The 26510-nt window shown below is 41.0% G+C and overlaps 1 protein-coding gene across 6 annotated transcripts in view; it reads right to left on the reverse strand.

Annotated features, from left to right (window-relative positions):
• Positions 1–24930, reverse strand: part of FMN2 (formin 2) — a 371091-nt gene extending 346161 nt beyond the window's left edge. For all 6 annotated transcript variants that reach the window (XR_004955481.1, XM_036235636.1, XM_016129861.2 and 3 more), the window contains exon 1: positions 23164–24930. Coding sequence is in view for 5 of the 6 variants with exons in the window: in XM_036235636.1 (XP_036091529.1) it covers positions 23164–24727 (1564 nt within the window). In the remaining variant the exon portion in view is untranslated. The remainder of the gene's footprint in view (positions 1–23163) is intronic.
• Between the last annotated feature and the right edge of the window lie 1580 nt (positions 24931–26510).

The following is a 26510-nucleotide window of genomic DNA, read 5'->3' on the forward strand; positions in this document are numbered from 1 at the left end:
AAAAATTAAAATTAAGGACTCTAAAGGTTTTCCTCTCCAAGACCCTGCTAGGTTAGCAAAGAAATCTAATTTAATCCTTAGCATATATGATCCTGGCTATTCCGACCTGTTCCAACTAATGTACCTTATTGGTTTCTGAGAGCAAAGCAGCATAATGGCCAGCCTGGAAAAGTCCTATGAAACATTTTGAAAACAAAGAGAAACAGGTGGGAAATGCAGGTAATTAACCCACTGACTTCACCAAGCCACCTCTGAGGCTTTTCCCTGGATTACAGACTGGATGAAAATCCAGCAATGTAGACATAAATCTGATGAGACCACACTTGATTTCTTAGACTCTTAAAAATTTTTTTTTAATTCATATGATATTCATGATGGTCTCCAGATAATTTTAAAGACTGTCAAACTCATCCAATGCTCAACTCAGCATTTCTCGAAGGAGGAGCTTGTAATTCTGATTAAACCACATGAATTAAACTGGCCGACCACATATGCTGAAAAACTGGCTACTCTGGCCAATCGATGACTTAAAACTATTCAAAAAGGAAGAAAAGGAGAAAGCTACTAAAATTATAAAATTACAGCTCCAGCAACCAAGCAATTGGGTCAGACCTCCACAAAGGCCTTTTCAACGAGAGGAAAGGGAAGGCTGCTTTTACCATAAAAAGCCAGGCCATCCTAAGAAGAACTGTAGAAAATTGAAATGGGATTTAGACAACTCAAGGAGACAGAAACAAGCATGGTGGTGCTGCGAGGATTGCATGAGAGCATTTCCCCTTCTCCTTACAAATACTTCACGAGAAACTGGAATCACCATGAAAAAAGGAAGCTATGGAGCCCCTTGTAGATAGATACTGGTACCACCGTTCCCCGCCCTACCAGCTAAGCCACCCTCTTCCTGGATTATGGCTTCTGCACATACGGTAGGAACTTCTAATCAACCACTATCTGTTTTTAAACCAGAACCTATTTCCTCTCCGTTGGAGAATGGTACAGGACAACACATATGTTTGCTAGTCAAATCTACCCCCGACTTTCCCAATAGGGCGAGACTTTCTTAAAACCCATGATGCCCACATATACTTGTCTCAGAAGTGAGAGATGTATTGAGAACTCTATCAGATGATGAACCGATAGAGAAAATAATGATTTTAAAGGAAACTAATCTTGAGACTGAGCATTTGTTGCAGGACTTTCCTACAGAACTCTGGGCCCCTTCTACTACAGCCACTGCAAGACCAAGTCGGCCCCTCCTATCAAAATAACTATTGACGATACTTTGCCTCTACATAATACTCACCGATATCCTTTAGACCTGACCTTTAGACCTGACGTGCTAGCTGGAATTAAACCCATTATACAAGATTACTTGAATGGAAGCTTATAATTCCATATACAAGCCCCTGTAATTCTCCTATCCTTCCAATTCTCCTACCCAGTAAAGAAACCTAATGGAAAAGGACAGAGATTTGTACAAGATCTCAGAGATATAAAAAATAGTTACTCCCAGATATTGTGTGGTTCCAAATCCACATACTCTATTATCAGCCATTCCTGTGGACTGCCAGTATTTCTCAGTAATAAAATTACATTGTGCTTTTTTCCCCATTCCTGTAGAAAAAGACAGTCAATATCTCTTTGCCTTTGCTTGAAAAGATCACCAATTTACTTGGACTGTAATTCCCCAGGAATACATGAAGATTCCCACAAATTTCTCTCAGATACTAAAGGCTGATTAAATGATGTTGAATTTCCCAGAGATTCCACTCTAATCCAATATGTGAATGATTTAGTTTCATGATCTAGAACATTAATAGACTCCAAAAAGGACACAATTTACCTATTACGACAGCCAGTTGATATAAAAGGACGTACGGTCTCAAAAGACAGCCTTCAGTTCTATTGGCCCCAAGTAAAACACCTTGGCCACCTTATATCTAAAGACAGGCTAATAATTAACCCTGAAAGACTCGGAAGAATCATGCCCTTTCCTCTTCCAAGAACTAAGAAACAGCTTAGGGGCTCTGCAGGGCTGAGTGGGTACTATAACAACTGGGGTCCAAGTGTTCATTAATGGCTCAACCTCTAAATACCTTATTAAAATCAGATTGACCTGATCCAATCCAATGGAACCATGAGTAAACATGTCCACATGAAGTCTCTCTCTTCTGCAGCCATGTTATGCAAACAACCAGAAGAAACAGATATGGGCTCTCTTTTAACCGTTTATGTCCCTCATTCTGTTGAATCTTTGCTATAAACTCCATCCATACTGAGCAACACTCAGTCAGCCGACTAGCTTCTTACAAAGTACTCCTACTTTCTCTGTCTAATATTACTTTAGCTCAATGTAACAGCAACTTTACTACCTTTTTGACAGGATGAAGACACCCCAGACTGCATGTTACTTACTAACCACCATCTTGCTTGTGGGAATGATTTCCAGGAAACTGCTATTGATAACATTGACTTAATTTGGTTCACAGATGGATCTTATCACAAAGATGAACAGGGACATCACTAAGCTGGCTATGCGGTAATTGCTATGGTGGACGTAACTGGAAGTTCTTATTTACCTGAAATAAGATCTGCCCAACAAGCTGAATTAATTGCTCTAACTTGAGCTTGTCAACTGGCCTAGGATCAAATAGCCAGGATTCACACTGACAGTTGCTATATCTTTGGTGTCAGGGACATTCTCCATTCCCTTTAGGTCCATTTGAGGTCTGGCAATACGACTTTATCCAAATGTCACCATCTCAATGGTATCAGTTATTTGTTATTTGTATGTTCTCTCATTGGGTTGAGGTATTGCCTTGCAGGAGAGCAACAGCCTTAATGGTAGGTGAATGTTTATTAGAAAAAATAATTCCCAATTGGGAAATTCCCTCTGAATTACATAATGACTCACAGACTTATTTCACTAGGCAAGTAATGTAACCAATTTGTAACATTTGGCCTATTCTACAGCATTTTTTTTTAATTGTTGGGGTGTCATTAATAAAATCAAATAAGTTTCAAGTGTACAAGTCAACAGTATATTGCATATATATTTCATTGTATATTCACCTCCCAAAGTTGGATTTCCTTCCATTACCAAATATTTGACTCCTTTACCCCGTCTTCCTCCCCCTCCCGCCTTCCCTCTGGTAACCACTAATCCACTGTCCATGTCTATGAGTCTCTGTCATATTTGTTCACTGCTTTCAGTTTTATATCTCACATATGAGTGAAATCATATGGCTTTCAACTTTGTCCATCTGGCTTATTTCACTTATCAAGATTATTTCAAGGTCTATCCATATTGTCACCAATGGCAGTGTTTCATGTTTCCTTATTGCTAAGTGATATTCCATTGTACCACCTCTTCTTATCCAATCCTCTATCGTATTCTACAGAATCTTCATTGCACCACTTATTGCTCCCAGTCCTTGGGACTGGTGGAACATACCATCGGTACAATTCAAACGGAACTCGCAACTTTCAGAAGGTTTACATCTCCCATAGCCAAAAGCTATCCCTGTCGTGCTCCTCAACCTGTGATCTACCCCTTTTGATAAGCATAGCCTTCCTCCTTATTAACAGTAACTGGCCATGCCATGAATCTGATGAAGCAGGAATATGGACGAACCTTGTTAAGAGGAGACATTCTATAATATTGTCAAGGATTTTTTAATCAACTCAGAGAAACTGACAAATTAGTAACTGATTCATTTCATAGTGTGTTCCCAAGAGATGAAGACTTCAAAAACCCTGGCTACAATAAGAAGGTTTTGTCTATTGGAAGAGACATCAAATAAAAAACTCCAAAATCTTTGGAGAGAACCTTACCAAGTGTTGCTAATTAATCCATGTGCAGTTAAACTTCAAGAGGTTAACTCATGTATTCATATTTATCATCTAAAACAGTCACCTAACCATATATGGACATCCAACCATCTCTGACACTCACCTCTGCTTACAACGGGCATCGAAAATATCCCTAGCATGAGAAGCCACCAACATCAGAGGTAGACAGTTATCTCAAGACACTGACAAGGCCTGCATATCTGCAGATTGATGTTGAACTCAGAAACCATTTTGTTTGGTTGTCTTTGCCCATCTGTTAATATGAGTCATAATAATAGTTATATTTGTTCTTTGGGTTTTTATATATAGTCCAACTGTTTGTGATTACTGAAAATGTATAAGATAACTTTTAATATTCCTTTAATGGCTATGCAAATGTTATACTCGGTCCAAAATACAGAAAAATTAGATAGAAGGCAAAACTCAAATCATGATAGTTTAGCCGTGGTCACCAACCTTTTGGGGCCCAGGGCCCCAGAGACTGGTGCTCCTATAAGAATCTAATGCCTGATGATCTGAGGTGGAGCTGAGGTGATAATACTAGAACAGGGGAGTGGCTGCAAATACAGATGAAGCTTCACTCACCTGCTCGTCACTCACCTCCCGCTGTGCAGCCCAGTTCCTAACAGGCCACGGACTGGTACCAGTCTACAGCTTGGGGGTTGGGGACCCTGGGTTTATAGGATAGAAATGCTCCAATGTGTTTCTTCACAACAAAGGCCATAAGACCTGACTGCCTCCCATTTACCTGCCCTTCCTTTTTTTGGGAAAATTCAGCATCAACTCACATCTCATGATTACAGCATCACCCCATTCCCAATAGTCCACCATTTCAAAAAGGCAATGTCAATGCTGAGACTGCCTAGGAATGAGACTTCCTAGCGCTGTGAGACCACAGTATCTGACCAAAAACTTGGTCAGCATCCTTCAAACTGATTTATGACCAAAGTGGGAAAGTGTGGACAAAAAAGGGGATCCACAAAATGTAACCTCACAAGGTGATCTGATCATAAATTCCTAACTGGACAGGTCCTGGTGAGCGGTCATGCCCTGGGCATGTCATTTATTTAGTAAAAGGTTTATCTTTGCCTTAAGCCAACCCCGTCCATTGTTTTTGTGCATCTGGGTTAACACACTTTTGGATAAGCATAACCACTCTCAAGAGAGCACATAATCTTATTAACTAACTTGTAATCCAATCCTCTCCTTGCTTTCTCCCACTTTCATGTAATCTTCCTTACATTCCCTCAATTCTAAATACAAAAAAGAAATGGCAAACTGCCATTCTAAGAAGCACTTTCTCAGTCTGTTGAGATCTTGCTTCCAGGAATATCCTCTCTGTTTGGTTCAAAAAAATTTTATAAAAATTCTCTACAGGTTTGGATGTTCTTATGTTGACATAACTATGGCCATAGACAAGTTACTCATCTCTCAGGCATCAGTTTTCTCATCTGTAACTAGAAATAATCATCCTCTTTACCCCAAAGGTTGGTGTGAGAATAATCTTATAACGAGTGTGTATCCTGAGAAAGAAGATACCTACTGAGAAAGGCTCCTAATGGCTAACTGGGTTCAAAATTTTAAAGCTGAGCCGAGCAGCTATTTCTAAACATGGGCCTCTTATGCGAACCACACTTCAGGGAGAAGCCTACACTAAGCTGCCTGCCTCCAGCACTGAATAGCCTGCCTGCCTGCATTGTGTTCCTGACACCTGAGCCAGCCATTAAAAAAGGGGTTCCTGGAACTGTATTTTACCCAATAGGACTGAGGCTCTACCTGTCCAATCAGAATTGTGCGGCCATATCTTCACTCACCAATCAGATTGGCTACATTCTGAACAATTAGGACAGCGCCTTTTGGACCAATTCAACAGCGAGGATCCAGAATCCTTATTTGCATAAGGACAGGCAGGGACTTCTTTCTATATTAGTTAGTTATCCCCTAGCTAGGAGAGCACTTTCCCTTTCTACCATAGACTAAAGACTGTGTTCTCCAGCTGGAGCTGAACCACTGCTAGAGCAGAAACGCTGAAGATGTCTCCCTGGAGCAGAGAGGAACAGACTGGCAAAGGACAGGACAGAGCAGACAGAGCAGAGCAGGCAAAGCAGGACAAAGCTGTCCATTAGTAGAGAGGCCTCGCCCTAGAGAGGCCTACCCCCAGGGCCACTTTGCCCCAGGCCACCTTGCCACAGGGCCACCTCATAGCCATACTGTATCACAATTGACCTATTTACACTGATGAAAGTTTCCTGGTGGCACTGAATTAGCACCAATGACCATCAGTTGACATAGTGCCCAATAAATGTTTCCTATTATTTTATTAAGATACAGTTCAAAGGCTCTGTACTTGTAAGTGGGATATAAAACTTTGGTTCAACTTCAAGGAAATCATAAGTAAACAGTGAACTTAAAAATGTATTCATAATCTAAAAGCATTAGAAAAAAATGTTAATAATTTTTAAAAGCAAAATAAGGCAATCAGTTTAAAATGTTTTAGGCCTCTAAGTTATTTATATTCATTGGATTTTAATTATATCAATAAATTAATATATAGTATTTAAGCCTCTTGCAATAATTCTTAACTTTTTTTAAAAAAAAAAAAGCTTTAATTGTTTTACCAAATTTATTAAATTAATTTAAAAAATAATATTTGTCCAATGACAGGAAACTTACTAATCATTTATATTCTTCGATTATTTCTGCGCTAATCCCCTCTCCTACATGCACTTGTAAACCCTAGTTAATAGAGTACCACCTTCATCATGTGGAATCAGCTTTGCAGTCATACATATCTACTAATACTCCTTTTGCAAAAATCACAAAGCAGGATAAATGTAGAAACAACAGCCAGCGAAAAAGTCATCAGGACTATTTACCATCACAACAGATGCAGTGATCCTCTTGCACAAGGAAAAAATAAAATCATCAGTCCCTGCACTGGAGTTTCATTTGGACAGAACTATACAATTTAAAGTCATTTCTACATCTATTGTCAGCTTTTGAAGCAAACCAAAGATTTCTCACAATTTCAAAGAAACTAACTGGAGAATGAATAAGTTCTAGAATCTGTCTGAGGGCATAAGACTGGAAATGGCAGTGATAAAACTGGATGCATATTCTGCTCTCCTAATTTTATTCCAGAAATCTTCCACTTCTGCTAAGTGGGCCGGCAACTCTGGAAAAAGCTTTGGACCAAAATCTGTATTAAAATATAAAAGAACAGACCACACAGTCTACATTCTGCAGGACTAACAATCAAGTTACAATGACCAAAGCTCAAGAAGGAATACTTTAAAAATAAAGTCTATTTAAACCATGCTATCTTAATTAAACAGTCTTAGAGGAAATGGAAGGGAAAAAAAAGCAGCAAAGTCAAGATATAACCAAGCACTTAGGAGTCTATCGCTTGCCCAAGAATGTCCTAGGTCCACCAGAGTGGCGGCCCCCAACATTTCTGGCACCAGGAACCAGTCAGTGCTCATATGAAAATCTAATGACTAATGATCTGAGGTGGAGCTGAGGTGGTGATGCTAGGCCTGGGGAGAAGCTGCAAATATAGATGAAGCTTTCTTCCCCCAGACATCACTCATCTCCTGCTCTGTGTCCGGTTCCTAACAGGCCATGGTATGGTATATGGACTGGCACCAGTCTACATACAGCCCAACAGTTGGGAACCCCTGCACCAGAGCAAATAATCATGAAGAAAAATTATAAAAATGTTAGAAGAAATATGCTGTAACAGAAAAATGTAATTTTAATCTAGTCCATGAAATTCATAAAATAAACCTAATAAATGGCAGCTTCTAAAATACCTCTTGCTGAAGAGTTTTTAACATATTTAAAGCCGTCTCAGATAAAAGAAATGAGACATGTGGACCAAAGCTGCTGCTCTTAATTTTGAAGTTAAACATCTTTGACTTCTCTAATTGAAAGACACATTAGGGTCATCAGGTTCAGCCTCTCCAGGGCTGTGACCACCTCAGTAGATCTTCGTCCTGTCTCTGAACGTCACTGGTGAATAGTGAAACTGCACCTCTCCAGATCACCCACCCCAACACCGGACTTTGAATCATACAAACTGCTAGCAAACCTGGTGCCCCCATCGTGAATCCACTCGATTTTCCACTGGAATATAAATCTGAGTTTTAAAATTTGTCCTGCTAGTCAATGGAGAGCCATTTAATAATTCTGAGAAGAGCATTAAAAATTCTTCTGGAAAGGAGGGGGTAAGTTTTTTGTTTTGTTTTGTTTTTGTTTTTTGGTTGTGTTTTGTTTTGTTTTTTTGTTTTTTTGTTTTTCTTTTTGTTTGGAGGTATATTATAACACAGTGGTCCCCAATCTTTTTGGTACCAGAGACTGGTGCTCCTATGAGAATCTAATGGCTAATGCTCTGAGGTGGAGCTGAGGTGGTGATGCTAGCGCTGGGGAGCAGCTGTAAATACAGATGAAGCTTTACTCGCTGGCCCACCGCTCACCTCCTATTGTACAGCCCAGTTCCTAACAGGCCATAGACTAGTACCTGTCCTCGGCCCAGAGGATGGGACCCCTGTTATAACAGGATTAAGCAACTGAATAAAGAGGAGGAAGTGTAAGGAACTGGGCTAACTTAAACAACTGCCAGATTTTCAGCTTAAGAAAGTGGGAAAGGGTTGTACTGGATGATATTACCATCCGCCAGGCCAGGCAATAAATAAGGGTACAGTTTGGGTTTGGAAGAAAGATAAGTTCATAAGATCTACTCCCATATCTGTTTAAAGACTTTTTAAAGGTAACAGGTAATCCACATCTGGAATTCACAAGAGAGAGCTGAAGCAGAAATTTGAATCTGGAGTCATCAACACGCATGGAGAGGATTCCCTTGGGTAGATATTAAGGTGAACTCACCATGACACATGAGGGAGAAAGCAGCATTTCGTTAGCAAGGATTATGTGGAAGAAGAGGACCAGATGAAGGTGTTTAAAAGCCAGCCCAAAATGTGGAAGGCAAACCAGGGAGAAGTATGTAATGGGAACCAAGAGATGAGTGTTTTTCTGATTGGATGAAAATATTATACAGTTGTCTAAAAGATGCTTTTGAAGTATTTAAAATAATTGAAGATTTTTATTAATGTTGAGTATTAAACACAACCTACTAAATTAAAATATTAATAATGTTTCAGGATTTTAGGATTATGGCTCCCCAAAGAAAGCATTGATTCACAAAAACTCATCATATATAATGCCAAAGAGAAATTCACAATAATTTCAAAGAAAATCTAAGCAATGTATACTATGTTCTATGATTATGTTTCAATTATTTTGCTGTAAAAAAGTAAAAGGATTGCTTTTAAAATCCCATGTGCCTATTGTGATACTGCAACTTATTTCAAGAAATATATGTGTGGTCTTCATTCAGTTTCCGGCACAGAGCTCCTGAAACCTTGGGAATTTCCTAAGCGGTAAGAGCTAAGAGTGGTAAAGGTGAGTTGATATTCATAATAAATGTCTTTCTCTCATACCTGAACTTTGTTAATAAGGTGACTTTTGGAAAGCACCTAAGAATGAGGGCTGACCGCCAGGGGACCAAAATGTGACTGGAGAGCTGGCACTTTCAGTGTCACCCTCCACACACAAATCGCTGGGGACAGGAGAGGAGCTGGAGACTGACTTTCAATACCAATGACCAGTTACAATGCCTATGTCTAAGCCTCCCCCAAAACCCAAAAGGAGTTAGTGTCAGAATCTTAACTATCAACTACAGAAATTATGAGCTAAACTTTAGGTTTTAAAATATTCTTAAGGTAAATCACAACAATACTTACAACTGAAAGACATTAAAAACATTTCATTACCCCAGCAGCACACTTCCATCACTGGCATCAGGAAGCCTCATTACGGAATGCGACCTCTGTTGCCAGCCCCAGAGCTGTGCTCTGCTATGCCAGCTACAGGGAGGCACCGTGTCCCATCCTGGGCCTCAGTGAAACTAGTATCTGGACACTAGGCTTCTGCTGATGCTGCCCGAGAGGAATTGGATAGTTTGGCTATGCTTACAAGCACAAACAACAAAAGTTAGTCCTAGGCCTGGCTCAGGTCTTCTAAACCTGGCACAAGTTCACCAAACCTACACCACATCTGAAACATTACTTGCAAGGGACTCTGAGAAATATCACTTTTTACATTAGCCTCTAACACAAGGAAGGAAAGAAGACAAGAAGAAGGACTAATGACAACCCGTCACGTCCCAAACACTAGTCAAAGAATCAAATCAAGCATATACAAAGAACCCCTGTGAATAAATAAGAAAAATCAAGAAACCCTATAGAAAAAGGTAAAAATGTATGAATAAGTAAATTCAGATGGCTAAAAATAAAAAATATACAAAGGTTTCTCAAATGTATTAGCCATTAGATAAATACAAAGTAAAAAGTAGAACAATGAGATATCATTCTCCTTCATGGGACTGGTAAAAGTTTAAAAATTAGATTAATGCTAATTTGCTGAGGAAAAATATTTTGTACTAATCTGGCAGTGTGTAGACATATTCAGTAAATCTTCATTTTATGACCCAGCAGTCTCACTCCTGAATATACATCCCAGAGAAATTCTCACACAGGACCCCAGACGAGAATGTTTGTCAGAGTGCTATCTGTGGTGGCAGAGAAGAACAGGAATGTAGATGTTCATCCCTGAGTAAATGTTAGACAAAATGTGAGGAATGTCAACAACCACCATTCTGCACAGATCTGGGGGGACGTTATCCACACACTACAAAAGGCGAACAGTGCCCCCTGGTGTTATATGACCAAGCAAAATTCTCATTCTGGAATACTATATACCAGTAGAAGCAGTAACTTTGATAGATAGAATTATTTATGTATTATACACTGTACTAAACTTTAGCCTCAGGGCAATACTCACTGAAATGTTTCTAACCTGGGACTGGCCAATCCATCATTGCATTTTTTTTCCAATTTTTATATCTTTATTGTTTTCAATTGTAGTTCACATATACATTTATATTAGTTTCGAGTGTACAACACAACGATTAGACATTTATATAACTTATAAAGAGATCATCCTGATGAATCCAGTACCCATCTGACACCATTCAACTATTGCAATACCACTGACTATATTCCCCATGCTATACTCTATATCCCCATGACTATTTTGTAACTACCATTTTGTACCTCTTAATCCATTTCTCCCTTCATCCATCCAATTACCCTCAAATCTGACAACCATCAAAATGTTCTCTGTATCTGTGAGCTTGTTTCTGTTGTTTGTTTCTTTATCCTGTTCTCTATTTTCCACGAATGACAGTTGTCATTGTCTGACTTATTCCACTTAGCGCAATACCCTCTAGGTCCATCATCCATGTTGTTGCAGGCGGCAAGATTTCATTCTTTTTTATGGCTGAATAATATTCCATTGTATATGTACCACCTCTTCTTTATCCATTCATCCATTGATGGACACCCAGGATGCCTCCATATCTTGACTACTGTAAATAATGCTGGAATGAACATATGGGTTCACATGTTCCTTTGAAGCAGTGTTTTGGGTTTCTTCAGATAGATACCCATAAGTGGGATTACTGGGTCCTTCTTTGTCTCTTGTTATATATACAGCCTCTGTTTTGCCTCATGTAAGTATTGCTACCCCAGCCTTTTATTTGTTTCCATTTTCATGAAACATCTTTTTTCATCCCTTTACTTTCAGTCTGTGTGTATCTTTAGATCTGAAGTAAGTCTCTTATAATCAGCATATGTAGGGGTCTTGTTCTCTTATCCACTCAGCCACCCTATCTTTTGACTGGAGCATTTAATCCATTTACATTTAAAGTAATTGTTGATAGATATGTAGTTATTGCCATTATATTATTTATGGTTTTTCCTTTTTCTTCTTCTTCTTAAAGAAGTCCCTTTAACATTTTTGTAACCCTGGTTTAGTGGTGATAAACTCCTCTAGATTTTTCTTATCTGGGAACTCTTTATCTGTCCTTCGATACTAAATGATAGCTTTGCTGGGTAGAGTAATCTTGGTTGTAGGTCCTGGCTTTTCATCACTTTGAATATTTCCTGCCAGTCCCTTCTGGCCTAAAAAGTTTCAGGTGAGAAATCAGCTGACAGTCTTATGGGAGTTCCCTTGTAGGTAACTAACTGCTTTTAAGATTCTTTGTCTTTAACCTTTGGCATTTTAATCATGATGTGTCTTGGTATGGGCATCTTTAGGTTCATCTTGTTTGGGACTTTCTCCACTGCCTGGGCTTGTATGTCTATTTCCTTTCCCAGGTTAGGGAAGTTTTCTGTCGTTATTTCTTCAAGTAGGTTTCCAATTCCTTGCTCTCTCTCTTCTCCTTCCATAATCCCTATGATGTGACTGTTGGTATGCTTGATATTGCCCCAGAGGCCCCTTAAAATATCCTTATTGGGGGGGAGGGATTCCTTTTTCTTGTTGCTGTTCTAATTGGGTGGTTTTTGCTACCTTAAATTCTAAATCACTAATTCAGTCCTCTGCTTCATCTAATCTACTGTTGATTCCCCCTAAGGTAGTCTTTATTTGTTACTGTATTCTTTATTTTTAATTTATGTTCTACTCGATTTTTATATTTTCTATCTCTTTAAGTTCTCAGTGAATTTATCCACTCTTCTCCTAAGTTCATTGAGCATTGTTATAACCAGTATTTTGAACTCTGCATCTGATAGATTGTCTCCATTCTGTTAAGTTCTTTTTCTGAAACTCTGTTCTGTTCTTTCATTTCGGATATGTTTGTCTTTCATTTTGGTTGCCACCCTGTGTTTGCATCTATGTATTAGGTAGAGCTACTATGTCTCCCGGTCTTAGTAGAGTAGCTTTATGTAGTAGGTGTGCTGTGGCACCCAGTGGCACAGTCTTCCCTGGTCATCTGAGCCAGATACTCCAGGTATGGCCCCTTGTATGGATTGCGTGTGTCCTCCTATTGTAGTTGAGCCTTGGTTGCTGTTTGCATGTCAGTGGGAGGAATGGACCCTCAGGCTGACTGGTTGTGCAGACTGACTATGGTCAGTGGAGGAGCTGTTGTGCAGAGGCTGAACACAGATCACGATTCGCTTTAGCAGGGCTCTGATGCCTCCCCTGTCTGCCCTTTGGGTGTGTCATCCTCAGATGTGATCCTGGTTGTGCTCTGGCTCAGACTGAGGCTAGCCACGTAGCATGCAGGAGAGGCAATGGCATAGGCCAAGTTCAGCTGTAGACTGTGCCCTGACTGGGACTTCCTTACATGAGCCACCAAGCAATTTGCAGATGGCCGCAACCCACGCTTGGCTTAGATGTGCCCTGAGAGGCCAAGCCACAAACCGAGGCTGCCTGCTGCTAGTGCCGGGCTTGGGGCTGCTCAGCTAGAGGTATGGTGCATGCTGAAGCCAGATGCTGCTTGTTTGAAGTTTGTGAACCTATGAGAGATTTTAGAAAAGTCTGCAGCATGAGTCAAGACAAGCTGTTTGTATGAAAATCCCAAAAGTAGGTTGGTTGGACCGCAACCTGGGAGAGACAGGGTCTCAGGGAATCACCAGAGCAGGGCGATCAGTGTGAGCCAGGTTGATGGAGACTCAGATATGGCACTGCATGGGTCTGCAAGCAGGTGCGTGTGTGGGGGAGGGAGGCTCAACAAAGGAACAATGCCCTCTGTCAGCTCTTCTATCTGGAAGAAAGCTGCCCTACAGCCCTCGTCCCAAAGCCAGACAACTCAGTTCCTCCCACATGTGTCTGGCAATTTTCAACCTACTGCCCCAGCGCTGGGCTCAGAGCAAGTGAGTCCATCAGCAGTAAGTCTGCACGCAGGCCCTTCAAGAGGAAGGCTGGGACTCCAGCCAGTTCACTAGGTCATAATCTCCACTGGTTTTCACAGCCAGAAGTTGCGGGAACTTTACTTCCCAGCACTGGTACCCTGGTCTGGGGAACCCAATGTGGGGCCAGGACCCCTAGCTCTTCCAAGGGGACCACTGCAGATGAGATATCCATCCCGATTCTTGCTGCCATTCAGGGGTGTGGGACCAGCCCATTTCACCTCTCTACACCTTTTACCAGTCTTGAGATGGCCTCTTCTGTGTGTCCCCAGCTGTAAGACTTCTACAATTAGACTTCGGGCAACTCTCAGTGATTGTAGTTTAGTTGTAATTCTAATGTGGTTGTGAGAGGAGTTAGCACAGTGTTTGCCCTATTCCACCGTCTTGACCAGGAGCCTCATCATTGTATTTTAACTATTTTACTCTCTTGCCTTGTAGACAATTATTAGAGAAGAGCCAGATTGGGAGCAGGAAGAATGTTTAGGATCTTAATACTGGGTGATCTGTTCTAGAAAACGTAGAGACAATGGGAACAGAAATTAAAAGACTTATTTCTCTGTTTAAGAATAGAGAAAATGTAAAGACTAATTGATGTCAAGTTCAAGTTTGAGAAGAATGGTAGAATCAAGTAATATGGCAAGGCTAGACAACAATGCCTTCATCAGGAAACCCAGAAGAGGAGAGCTTAGAGGGTAGAAAAAATAATCAGTATAGTTTAGACACAGTCAATCTCCTAGACCTGTAATATCTAAAATGGATGTGCCTGACACCCAGGTGAGTGACAGGGGCTAGATGTAGACCCAGCAGTCTATTGGTAACTTTAGTTGGTAATGAAGCCGAGAAGGTACATACAAAGAAAACTGGTGGCTCAACCCTAGTTTAGCCTAAAGTTAAACCTAAGACCACATTCCTTAGTTTATATTATCCCAAAGCATCTGATAATGAAAATCATCTGTGAATTTAGAGTCAAATGAGGTTCCTTAGAAAAATTATCCAAGTCAGAGACAAAAGACTTCCAAGGATCAGTTTTCTCTTCTATCAGATTTTCAGTCCAAATATCTCTCCACCTGAATCATTACAGTTCTTATTATTCCTTACGTGCCCTAATATACTGGATCTACCAGAGCCAACAAGCTTTTGGATATCTCTAAAACCAGAATAGAAACTGATCAAACCCTGTATCCTGAAATAAACTGGCAGGATACTTTCCAAACATTTTATACCCTCAAAGCTTTTAATATTAAGCACTACAAGGACAGGAAAGTAGAATAGGCTTGCAGAACATCTTGGATGGATGCAAAATGTAACACCTCTCATAGAGAATTCACAAACCTTACCTCTCCAAACAGGTAAGTTTTGGTCTACAGCTTTAAAAGCAATTATCTACAAGTACATAGGTTAAAAAATGAGTTGCAAAAGTGTCTCTATTGTTATCCCATTGTTTTTATTACTCTTTTAAAGATAGACTTATATGTTAATAATTAAGAGACTCATTGCTTACAAAACTTTCCAGAGTATTTAAACACAGTAATTTGGGATCCTGTAATAGTTCTATTCTAGTCCAGTTACTTCTTAATGGGCTTAAACAAGCCACCTTTGTTTAAATCCAATAAAACTTTCTTTAAAAAGTAAAAAACCTGAGCTCTCAAAATCTTTCAGCCTTCTAGTCTCTAAGAAATATTTCATGCCAGTGGAAACTTCTAAATGGAATATCATGAACTCATAGAAATTATTTCAGTAAATGTACATAATAATAGGGAATATTAAAAACCTAACAGAAACCAACATCTTAAAGTATACTTAAATAAGATAATTAAAAGTACCACTTTTATTGAGCAGTTTAAAAGGAAAAACACAAAAGCTATAATCCATCCAAGAATAAGAGATGACTTATATTGTAGATAATAAATCTAAAAGGACTCGGTCAATTTATTTGCTGCCGATATCAGAAAGACTCCATATACACTAAACCTTTGGGTCATACATTATACAACATAGCTTTCCCTTTCACATATTTCCATAAAACTTGTCAACCACTTAAAGCTGTCTTCGTAATTTTGATTTGCTTTGTGACTACAGTTTTAGAAATCATCCCCCCGCCCCCGCCGCCCCTGCCCACACACCTCAGAGATCTAGCCCTTCCTCTTTATTAACATTAACCCCTGAGGCAGCAGACAATAACCCAGACCTGACTGATGGTCACAAGGTCTGGACCTCTGGCAGGCTAAAGATAACATCTCCACCTAGGTTTCAGCTCTTGAGCCCTAAGGTGGACCCCTTGCTACTTTTCCATGAAACCAGACAGAGCTGTCCTCAAGACTTGAAGAAATGATTACCCTAACCTCACATCTAACCAATCAGCTCCCAACCCGACCCCAACCCCTAACCCACAATGTCTCATGATTTTGCCCTACATAATCTGTAATTTACACACCATCATAGAGTCGGGCCTTTCAGAGCAGGGCTCACACTCTCCATATTGGCCAATCCTATAATAATAAATAACTTCCTTCCGCCTCTGCAAACCCCGATTGTTCACCTCTTTCAGCCAGGGTGCATAGGTGGACGGACTCACATATCGGGGTTCAATAACACACCCACCACACAAAGTCACTACCTTAGTGTTCAAAAACACAAGGCACTAAGTTCACACAGGATAACGGCAGCCTAACCAATCCAAATCTCCTTTAGCAGCAATTAACAATTCATCAAAACTATCAATGTACAAACCTCACTGCTCTCACCAGCAGGTATTACCAATACCCAAAGTATCTTTACTCCATGGTATAAATGGATCCTCCAGCGCAGGGATTTTCTTCAGCTCTAATAACAAAGAAAAGCTCTAAATTTGCAGAGTATCACTATTAGGAGGAAAGGTAATTGCTGGAACCATCACTTATAAAATCTTAGGGCTGGATGAGACTTAAAGGAAGCAGTTTTCCAGTAAGATTGTATTCACTTCTGCAACCTGGGAAACTAGGCTACTGAGAAGAGCTGAGGGAGTATTGGCCCGTCGATGGGCTACTTTGAAAGGGAGGCAGACTGAAAGACTTCTCAACCTGCACTATTGCCCTAGCAATGCTAATTTACTGATAAACACAGTTCTCTTCCCTTGTGCGTGTAAGTAAAACAATAATTTAAATGAAACAGAATCATTTTCCATACAGAGCCACTAGTCACTGAGTACTACAACAAAGAACCTTGCTGTCTGAAGTATAAAAAGATAGCCAACTGAGTAGTGTTTCAACATTTTAAGCATAATTTAAAAAATAATACAGGCTTGATTTTCTCGATTATTGTATTACTCCTGTAAATAAAAGGACTATTTTCAGCCCGTTGCAGCTCTGGTGTGGTAGATAATAAAGCTTCCAAGGGGTCCAGAGTATGCTGGAGACTGACTGGGTGACAGAAGAATGGCAGTAATTTTCCTGTGCAATCAACACGGCCAAGTACATCCCTGGAAAGGAGGAAGACATAAATTGTTTCCTTTGTCTCACCCACTATGCAGCAGATGTCAAGGGATAACCAACCACTCTCTAGCATGGTTTGCACTCTCTGACAGTATCCAATAACTGTTTTATTAGTCATTCTTATAATTTTGATGTCATAATACCTTGCTTTACAACCATTTAAAATTGATTTACAATAATATTTTCCATGTATTTATATTATTAACATAAAAAAGCCTTAGAAAGTTTTTTCTTAGAAAGTTGTTTCTTCCTAACATTCCCTTAGTGTTAAAATTCATTAATATCATGTTATTACTTATAATGCAAAAGCAGGAATGAACAGAATAATAAGTTTCTCTGTTTCCTTTACCTCTTTCATCACCAATAAAATTTATCCGTGGAAGCTCAAAGTAACTGCATTATCATTGGTATTTTAAGATCAATGGACAAAAATAGGAATAGATGTTCTCTTAACACAGGTTCTATCAAAGTACATTAAACCTTTAACACTAATTAAATCACACATCAATGAAAATAATTAATTTCAACAACCAAAAGAATGTTAGTAATTTTACACTTTAAATTCAATTAGTTTTAGTTACCAACAATAAGCCAGGAGACTCAACTTGACTGTTTAAAAACAAAGCAGAGAACGATTATTGACAAAAACCTCAGCAGGTCAGTGCCTGTCACAGTGACTGGCACAAGGCAGGCACAGAAAATATATTTGTGGACTGGTTGCCAGAAGAGTGGATGATGAATGAACAGAATCAGGCAAGCATGTAAGGAGGAAGGAAAAGCCACAGGAGGTGAGACAGAAACTTAAAATCATCCCTAAATCCAAGAGGGACATGAAATATGATACTGACGACAAGTGCAGAGACAGGGATATGACGGCCAGGTAGGTCTAGCTGGACAATATACAAAAGAAATGAGAATTGAATCAGCCCTCTTCATATGTTAAATCAACAGAGACCAATAGCGTGCTCCAAAAGAGTAAAAACTGCACGACTTAAGGCACGGTTAGAAAAATGAAATGCACGTTCATAGAACAGTAAGCAGATTAACTTGCCTCGAGTAGGAAGTTTATGCAGGAAACTGTGGGAGGTTAAGGTTGCAAAGTCAGGTGTGTCTGTAACCAAATGCTGTGCAGAACATAAATACTGAAGAGTGTCAACCTGCTCCTTTTCCCCATCCACAGTTTAAAAATCAGCACCTCTTCCTACTCACATAGCCACACCCCCACCGATGCTAATCTTATTCAAACCTAAAAGTAAATGAAATTTCTGATAGTGACAAAAATGCTTATGATCATAGGAAATTATAAAAAAGAAAACATGATGTGTAAAATAAACAATTTGCAAAAAACTAGTGACTAGAAATATTAATTTTCAACTACCATACGAATATAATCTGCCAAATTTTTAGATACAATTTTAGAGTTGTTTTATTTAACAATTTGGTTCTGACCACTTTGAACAATAAAGTTTATTAAAGCAATAAACCAGGACAGGAAAGCAGACAGCACTTATGTACCAGGCAGAGTTGTAGGGGTTTTATATACACGATTTCATTTAATCTTAACACTAATTTGAAATTACTCCTCCACCTTCATACATGAGAAAAAAATTATTTTGAGAGTCATTTAACTAAACAGCAAATTTACCTAGAATAATAATAGTAAGAACAACGACTGCTACCATCACCAAGCACCATTTCAGTGAATCAGAAGGAAACACAGTTCTAAAAGCTGTTCAATTTCAAATATACGTGGCTTCTATCCAAATGCCTAAATGCACTTAAAAGTAGGCCAGTCCTCAGCGCATAAAGCAGTAATTAAAACCCATCACTGACTTTGATCCAAAGCACAGTCTAAAGAAATCATGAGAAAGGATGTTTCAGACCAAACTACAATGACTTAAGAACAGGACTCCCAGTCCCAGTGTATGTTGCTCAATTCTATTGATATATGGAACCCATTAAGGCAAGATATAGGGAAAAGAACAGCATTTTTGCAATCACCTTTCCTGTTATAGTAAAGCAGATGCATTACATTATCAGGACTGATTTCTGACCTTCATTCATTTAATGGGCAATTAAGTGGATACCTATACTCTGTCAGATGCTGCTGACAGAAATAAGACTACTCCTGGCCTTAAAAGATTGCATCTCATAACTACCAACTTATATGAGAAAATTCTAGTGATATAAAAACCAAGGTAACCTTCAGAAAAGCCAAAATGAGAATGACACAGTCGAAATTCTAAACCCCAAGCCCTTTATTAATTTGCTAGTCACCCCAAAGCTCACTGGTGCACTGGTTTTTATTTTACACACGTTAACAACAGATTTGGGTACATACCATAGGTGGGCCATTTACTAGTTTGATGCCTTTTCGGCGACTTACTTCACTTTCCTGAACTTTCAGTTTGCTCAGTGGAAAAATAAGGATAAAGAGCTGTACTTCAAGGATTATAGCTATAGTTATAAGGATTATAGATAATTACATAACGCACCAACACAGAGTGGCATTTGGGAGAAGTGCAATGAATATAGCTAATATAGTAATTACCAGATTTAGAAATCAGCTACAAATTGATCAGAAAAATGAAATTAGAAGTATGGAGTGGAGGGAGAAGAGACTAAAGATAGCTGTAAGAATAAATGGCTGACAGCAAGGAGTCAAGAAAACTACACAGATACAAAAACTCTGAAACAGCCAGCTGGAGCCACAGCCCACATACGTGGAAGCTGGTGAGGGCATCGCCAACGATTTCGAAGGATGTAACAATGACGAGCCTCAAGGTGACATAAAACCATTTAAAATAGATAAATTTTTATTCCATAATTTAAAAAGAGAGAAGCATATAATTGACTTTGGAAAGATTCCTATCAAAAGTGATTTATCATTACAATTTAACACTTTGCCTGTCTAAACTTTAATTAACTGTAAAATGCTATTAACAGGCTTCTGCTAGATTTAAATGTGCAAAGAACCTCTCAAATTTCAGAAGCAATGGTTTCTTCTAAATGGTGAAAGAGATGTCATTCAAATTAACTGGAAAATATTTCAGTGCAATGACCTAGGGCATCAATAGTTCCTTAACAGCTAAAACAAGTCAAGTTCTGGTCTCCATCCTTGCTAAATGTGTTTATATCTGCCAAACAAACATAAACATGTGACACAGAGATCTCTTTTCATTTGAATTGTCTTCCTGCATTTGAAAGTCAGTGAAAAGCAAAAAACATCTGTTCCTTCCTTGCAGAGCGGACAACCCTCATTCTATGGTTTAAAAATAAAAGATGTTTATGGAAACTTATAATGATCACCTGCTTCAAAAGCAGCTGGCAATTAATTGATTATATGACAGGAGAAATTAAGGCCCAAAAACAATTTCCCCAGGGACAATGCTGGTGTTCCCCAGGCCTCTGGTAATTTCCAGGACACCCGTAAAATCTTAAAAGATAGCAAAAAAAAAAAAATGTGATGCCAGATAACGAGAAAACAGGCAACAGCTGAGAAGCAGGGGCCTGTGTCAATCTGGATTCACTCCACCACCATAAGAACAGTTTCCATGAGAGCTGCCTAGAGAAAACATGGTTCACACTGATCCACAACCACCTTTTGCAGAGCCCAAGGACGGCCACTTTGTTAAAAACAGAAACTAGAAAATCTCAAAAGCGAAGGCTTAAAATTCTATAACTTTTTCAAGTTTTTTTCTTTATGTTGTCTTACAGTGTTGAACTTCCAAAAACGAGTAATAAGCAAGAACATTCAGTCTAAAATCAGTAGATGCAGCTTCTATTCCAGGCTCTGGCTCTGAATGAATCAGTGTGACCTTGAGAAAATTATTTCATCTCTTTATCTCCATTCCCTGACCAGTTACAAGATTAGGTTAAACCTATCAATTCTGTGTGTGTGTGTGTGTGTGTGTGTGTGTGGTGTTTGGGTTTGTTTGTTTGTTTGTTTGTTTGTTGGAAAGAAAGTGAGCGAGATAAATATGTGGAAACTGCTATACAAATATCTACTGGTCACCGACCAACTATCTCCACCATTAAATGCAAAGTAGGTGATGTCCATATTAAAACCACTAACTCTGTACTTTTATTCTGCACAGCAAAATATTCTGCCTGAAGGGACCAACAAAACTCAAATACTTCCTAAACAAGACTTTTTTAAGAGTTCCAAATTGTAAATTTGGAAATACTCGGCAAATTAAAATGTAACTCCCAAGAGTACACTTTTTTTTTTCTTAATCAAAACTTCAACCTATTTAGTGTCCTGTGATCTCCAGGACTCTGACTGATCCTTCTATGCCATCCTCGTCCCTTCCCCCCTGCCAAGGAGGTAAATTACTGCATCCTTGATGCTCCCAGAGCATTTTATTGCATATACCTATGTGCTCCTGTGCACTCAGGGAGCCCTGGAAAGGTAGAACTATAGTGGTCTTCGTTATCTCCTACCATCTAGCAGTATCTCCTGACACGATGTGGCTGCCATGTGTGCATGTGCATGCATGTGTATGTATAAACATACATATGCATTTGTTAAAGGAATTAAATGAATATATTTCCAAAGTCTAATGCTACTAGAAAGAGCGATTAATATTTATAAATGATAGTCTTAATTCTGGTGACATTTTCACTTTTAGAAAAACATTATATAAATGAATGTTACCTAAATAAAGAGGAAATACATGATTTCTCACCAACAATAAATTCACAAAAATCAACTCAAGAACTTTCCAAACTTCTTCCTTCAAAAATGGTCTTTTGGGAGGGTTGTTTGTTTACAATTTACCTAATGGGTATTAGACTGTGAACATTCCTTTTATCTTAACCTATGCAATAAAAGAGAGGAGAAAAAGTTAAAAGGGGAGGGCAAGCATATAAATGCTACTACTCTTAAATATAAATATCAATAAATGTAAAATAAAAGATAGCCTATACATGAAAATAAAAATCTGGTCAAACAATAAAATATCACAATATAAACACCATTTAGCCACCTAAGAAGTAGCTATGCTCATTGAGAAATATCATCTAGGTAATATTTTATAACCTATTTAAACATACGATTTTAAGCTTTTCCAATTACTTTTAAAATTTTTAGTCATTCAAATATTTATCACAAACCTACCAGTACCTGCATAGATTTTCATTTTTTTCCTATTCCTTAAATTCTTACAGTCAATATTACACTTAATAAGAGTAGAAGTGAGTATGACACAAACTATCAGTGGGTTCTTAAGGTAAGGCTTTGGAACCTATAAGCCTAGAAGAACAAACTCAGACACCTTGACCTTTGCCACGGTAAAATGACCCACGGTAAAATGCCTATGAGTCTATAACAAACACAAAGGAGAAGTACCAGTGGGATAACTGCTTTCTGCCTTCTCATCTTCACTATCTCCAATCTCCACCCTGTTTTAATTGGCCCATGAAACCAGTATATTAGGGAAATAAAAATTATTCCTAATATTCTATTTCACTTATTTTCTAATAGCGTGTTTTAGATTTGCTTGCATTAACAAAGAGGAGTGATCACTTAACTTCACTAAGTAGTCTAGCTAGACTGCTGCAAGACAAAAACTATTAAGCGCATAGTCAGAGCAGTGGGAGGTCACCTTTGGATAGTACTAGAATAAACGACTTGTCTCCAACACTTTTAAAGGACAATGAACAATTTTGTTCTTTTTCGTGCTGTGGGTGGGGATGAGAAAGGAAAAAGGATGATGGCTCAGCTAACAATGCAGAAAAGGAGTTTATCTGCCTGGTTGACCCTGGAACAGAGAACTAGATATTTTGGAGAAAGAGAGGAGCCTCCGCTCTTGAGATGACTTAGGGCAGACACGGCTGAGTTGTTTGTTCCCTTTAAAACGTTGTAAGGGTACAGATTTCACTAAGCAGGTGAATGGATGTGAAAGAATTCCCTTCGAAAAAGAGAGATGCCAGAAGCAGACCTGGCTTTTCCGAGCCCGGGAGGGTGGGTAGCAGAGGAAGGCCCTGATTGGCAGGCGACCTGCGACCTGGTGCCCCAGCGACAGAGACCTCACCTGTGAACACGTTCTGGAAGCCGTCGGTTGCCGCCGGCACCCCAGACGCCGTAGCTGCCAGCGCCCGAGGCGCCCCATGGTCCGCAGCCGCCCCGCGCTCCAGCGGGTGTGTAGAGCCTCCCGCCCGTGGGGTGCGCGCGTCCAGCTCCTCCGTCCAGTCCGCAGAGCGGCTGAGGCCACCGGCGAGGACGCCCTCGGCTCGGTGCTTCTTGGCCGGGGCGGCCGCGGATGCGAAGGCAGCTCTGGGTCCCCGGCTCAGGGATGACTCCGGCCGCCTCTTAATCCTGGGGCTCTGGCTGGGGGACTGAGATGGGGAGTGATTGGGCGAGCTGAGCTGCCGGGTGGTGGTCTTGACGTAGCAAGGGGCGATGAGCGGATAGGGCTTGAAGCAGCGTGGGCTGGGCGCCGGGCTGCCGGGCAGCGAGGCGCCCGTGGGAGCGCCGGGCCCTGGCGCCCCCTCTGCGGGCTCTCCCCACAGCCCCTGCGCGGCCTCTCCCACCTCCAGGCCCCACTCCTCCCCCGGAGAGCTTCGGGGAGCATCCTCAAAAGCATCCTCCTCGCCTTCCTCATCCGTGTCGCCAGCCTCTCGCACGGGGACTTCGGCCGCGCCCTCCCCGGGTCCGACCTCGGGAAACAGGAAGGCAGTGGACGACGGCGAGTCTGAGGCCGTGGGCTGTGCTACCCGCAGGTCCGGCGCCTCCGAGGCTCGGCGGCCGCAGGGGGGCGGCGGTTGCTCAGGCACCAGGGGCTCGGCGGCCAGGCTCTCGCGCAGGTCAGAGAGCGCAGACAGCGCTTGCTCCGTGTCCGGACTGCCCCGGGCCTCTCCAGCCGCGCTGCTCGGCTCCAGCAGGAATCGGTCCAGGCCCAGGAAGGCCCCGGGCTGTGGGGAGGCGGCGGTGGGGGACACTGCAGGCAGCTCGGAGCCCTGGAGGAGGTGCTGCTGCTGCTGCAGGCGTATCGCCTGCTGGATGTCTGAGAGCAAATCCTCTTGCTCCGTGGCCGAATGAAAGCTATAGATGTCTGTGTCTGAGCCCGAACTGGTCCTTTGTCCATCCTGAGTCCCTACCACAGCTTCCAAATCCTCAGAGGCCGCTGGGCCCCTGACCTTTGTCTCCGCCAGCGCGGGGCCACTTGGACGGGTCGCCTCAAAAGGGTCCGCACACTCGGTATCCGATAGGCCCGTTTCGTCTGCTGAGAGGCTGAGGTCCGGGGTCTTGGTGACCAGGGAGGGAGCGCTGTCCAGCTCCCCTGTCTGCAGGGCCTGGGAGTCCAGCATATTTTCGCGGGAGCCGGCAGCACCTTTCCCCTTGGACAGGTTCTTCCTGATCCTAAGGTTGGAAAACACCGAGGCTCTGGAGTCCGACTTGCTCTTCTTCTTGCCGGGCTCAGCGCCGCCGCCGCCGCCTCCCCCCTTGCTGTGTTTGCCGGGAGCCTTCTTGCCCCCGCTCCCCTTCTTTGTGGCTTCAACATCTCTGGGCCCAACAGCATCCTCCGCGCTGCCGCCGCCGCCTTCGTGGGAGGCATCACCTGCGCTCCTCTTCAGCTTCCCATCCTGGTTCCCCATGTTGCACTGCAGCTGCTGCAACGCCGCGCCCCCGGACACTCAGGCCATCCCGGCCCTCCTGGGCCCCAGGCCCGGGCGGGAGGAGGCTCCTGGCCAGTCAGGCGGGCCGGCAAGCCGTAGGAGGGGAGGCCAACGCGAGCCCGAGTAGCCCCGCTCTCATCCGCCGCCTCTTTGCACAATGCGCGGTGGTTGCGGCTGCGACTGCAGCCCGGGGCCCGCGGGGCGCGAACATGCTCAGTGCAGCGCGCGGCGCCAGCCAATGGCTGCGCGGAACGCAGGCAGGGCCTGGCTCGCAGCCCGCCGCTGCTGCTGCTGCTGGCCCACGCCCCGCGAGCGCGAAAAAGTGTTTCCTGCGTCTCCGCGACTGTAATCGCTGTGCGAACTCAATGCATCGTACCGTCCCGAAGAGCTCGTCTGCTGGAAGATGCACAGAGAATTTCAAAGCTCCGGGACCTGCCACAAGAAAAGTTAATAAGTATAAACAGGAAAGAAAAAAAAAAGCCAAATTTCAGTTTAGAGGTGCTAAACCACAGACACTCCCCAACCTGCCTTCGTAAGCACGGCTCTTCAATAAATAGTTGTTGGATGAATGGAGTGTTCCTTTCCTTAGTAATTAATCATCTTGAACGCTGCTATTTTTGAGCATATGGCTTAGGAAAAGTTACTACTCATAGTGCTGCTTTTATATTTCATGCAAACCTTACATCTCAGTGGGAAAACGACTATCATTTCAAAAGGTTTTTTCTTATTTTTTTCTTTTTTTTAACATAATGGGTAAGTGGCGTAATCAGGAAAAATAAATGAGAGATTAGAGTTGATTAAAATGCTAATCTCCAAAATTCTGTGTTTACCATATAAATCAAACATAATTTGTATTTTAAAAGGGCGCATGTCCTATAAGTCCCAGGAGGTCAAACTCATCAATATTAAACATTTCTCTATTGTTGCTGCCCGTAAAAAGGAAAAAGACAAAAAGGAAGCGCCCTTGGCACAAACATGTGAAAGTAGATGTTAGGCAAAAACCACCACTTTCTCAAGCAGACCCTTGAAAGCAAATTTTGTCCTTGTTTTTATTTTAAAAGTTTGCAACAGTTCACTGTAATGGAGTTTGTTAACATTCTGGCTTCAGTATTAATATTAAATTTTCCCTCGTTGTTAATCTTGTCGTTATTTTAATTATTTAGGAAATTTAGTTTCCCAGATTTTAAAAAAGCATTTTAAAAAATCATCGGTACTTTAAAAAGCTCCATGTAGTAAATAAAATAAAATTAAAGTGACATTAATCAACAGTGTTCCAAGTAATTTAGTTAGAAGTCCATTGTTAGCCACTCTGAAATTAGGTAACAACTATCCAACATGTCAATATTTTTCAAGTAAGCACAAAGAAGGAAAAAGAACTACCTATGATGCAATTTAAATGCAGCAAGTAAATGTTTGCATATTGCAAACCAACATTTTAAACCTCCTTCCTTAACCCTTTTTGTCAAAATTAAAAAAAAAAAAAACTGGTCCTATAAGTCCTTGATATAAAAGCGTTATATAGCAATAATTACTTTTCTGTTATCTAATAGTTTTCTTTAAAATAGATGATCACATAAGGGTAGGTGGCCAGTTGTCTTTTTTTTTTTTTTTTTTTTTTTTTGAGAAATCAACATTAATAACTCGGCCAGGGTAATATTCCAGTCTTAGAGCAATTCTGGAGTGTTTGAAAAGCCTTCATTTCACCTCTTCCACAAGACTGCTCTTCTAGATTGTAGGCTCTTCAGAGGGTAGAATTTGCCTG

Source organism: Rousettus aegyptiacus, unplaced genomic scaffold (genome assembly GCF_014176215.1).
Source record: "Rousettus aegyptiacus isolate mRouAeg1 unplaced genomic scaffold, mRouAeg1.p scaffold_m13_p_18, whole genome shotgun sequence".
NCBI lineage: Eukaryota > Metazoa > Chordata > Mammalia > Chiroptera > Pteropodidae > Rousettus > Rousettus aegyptiacus.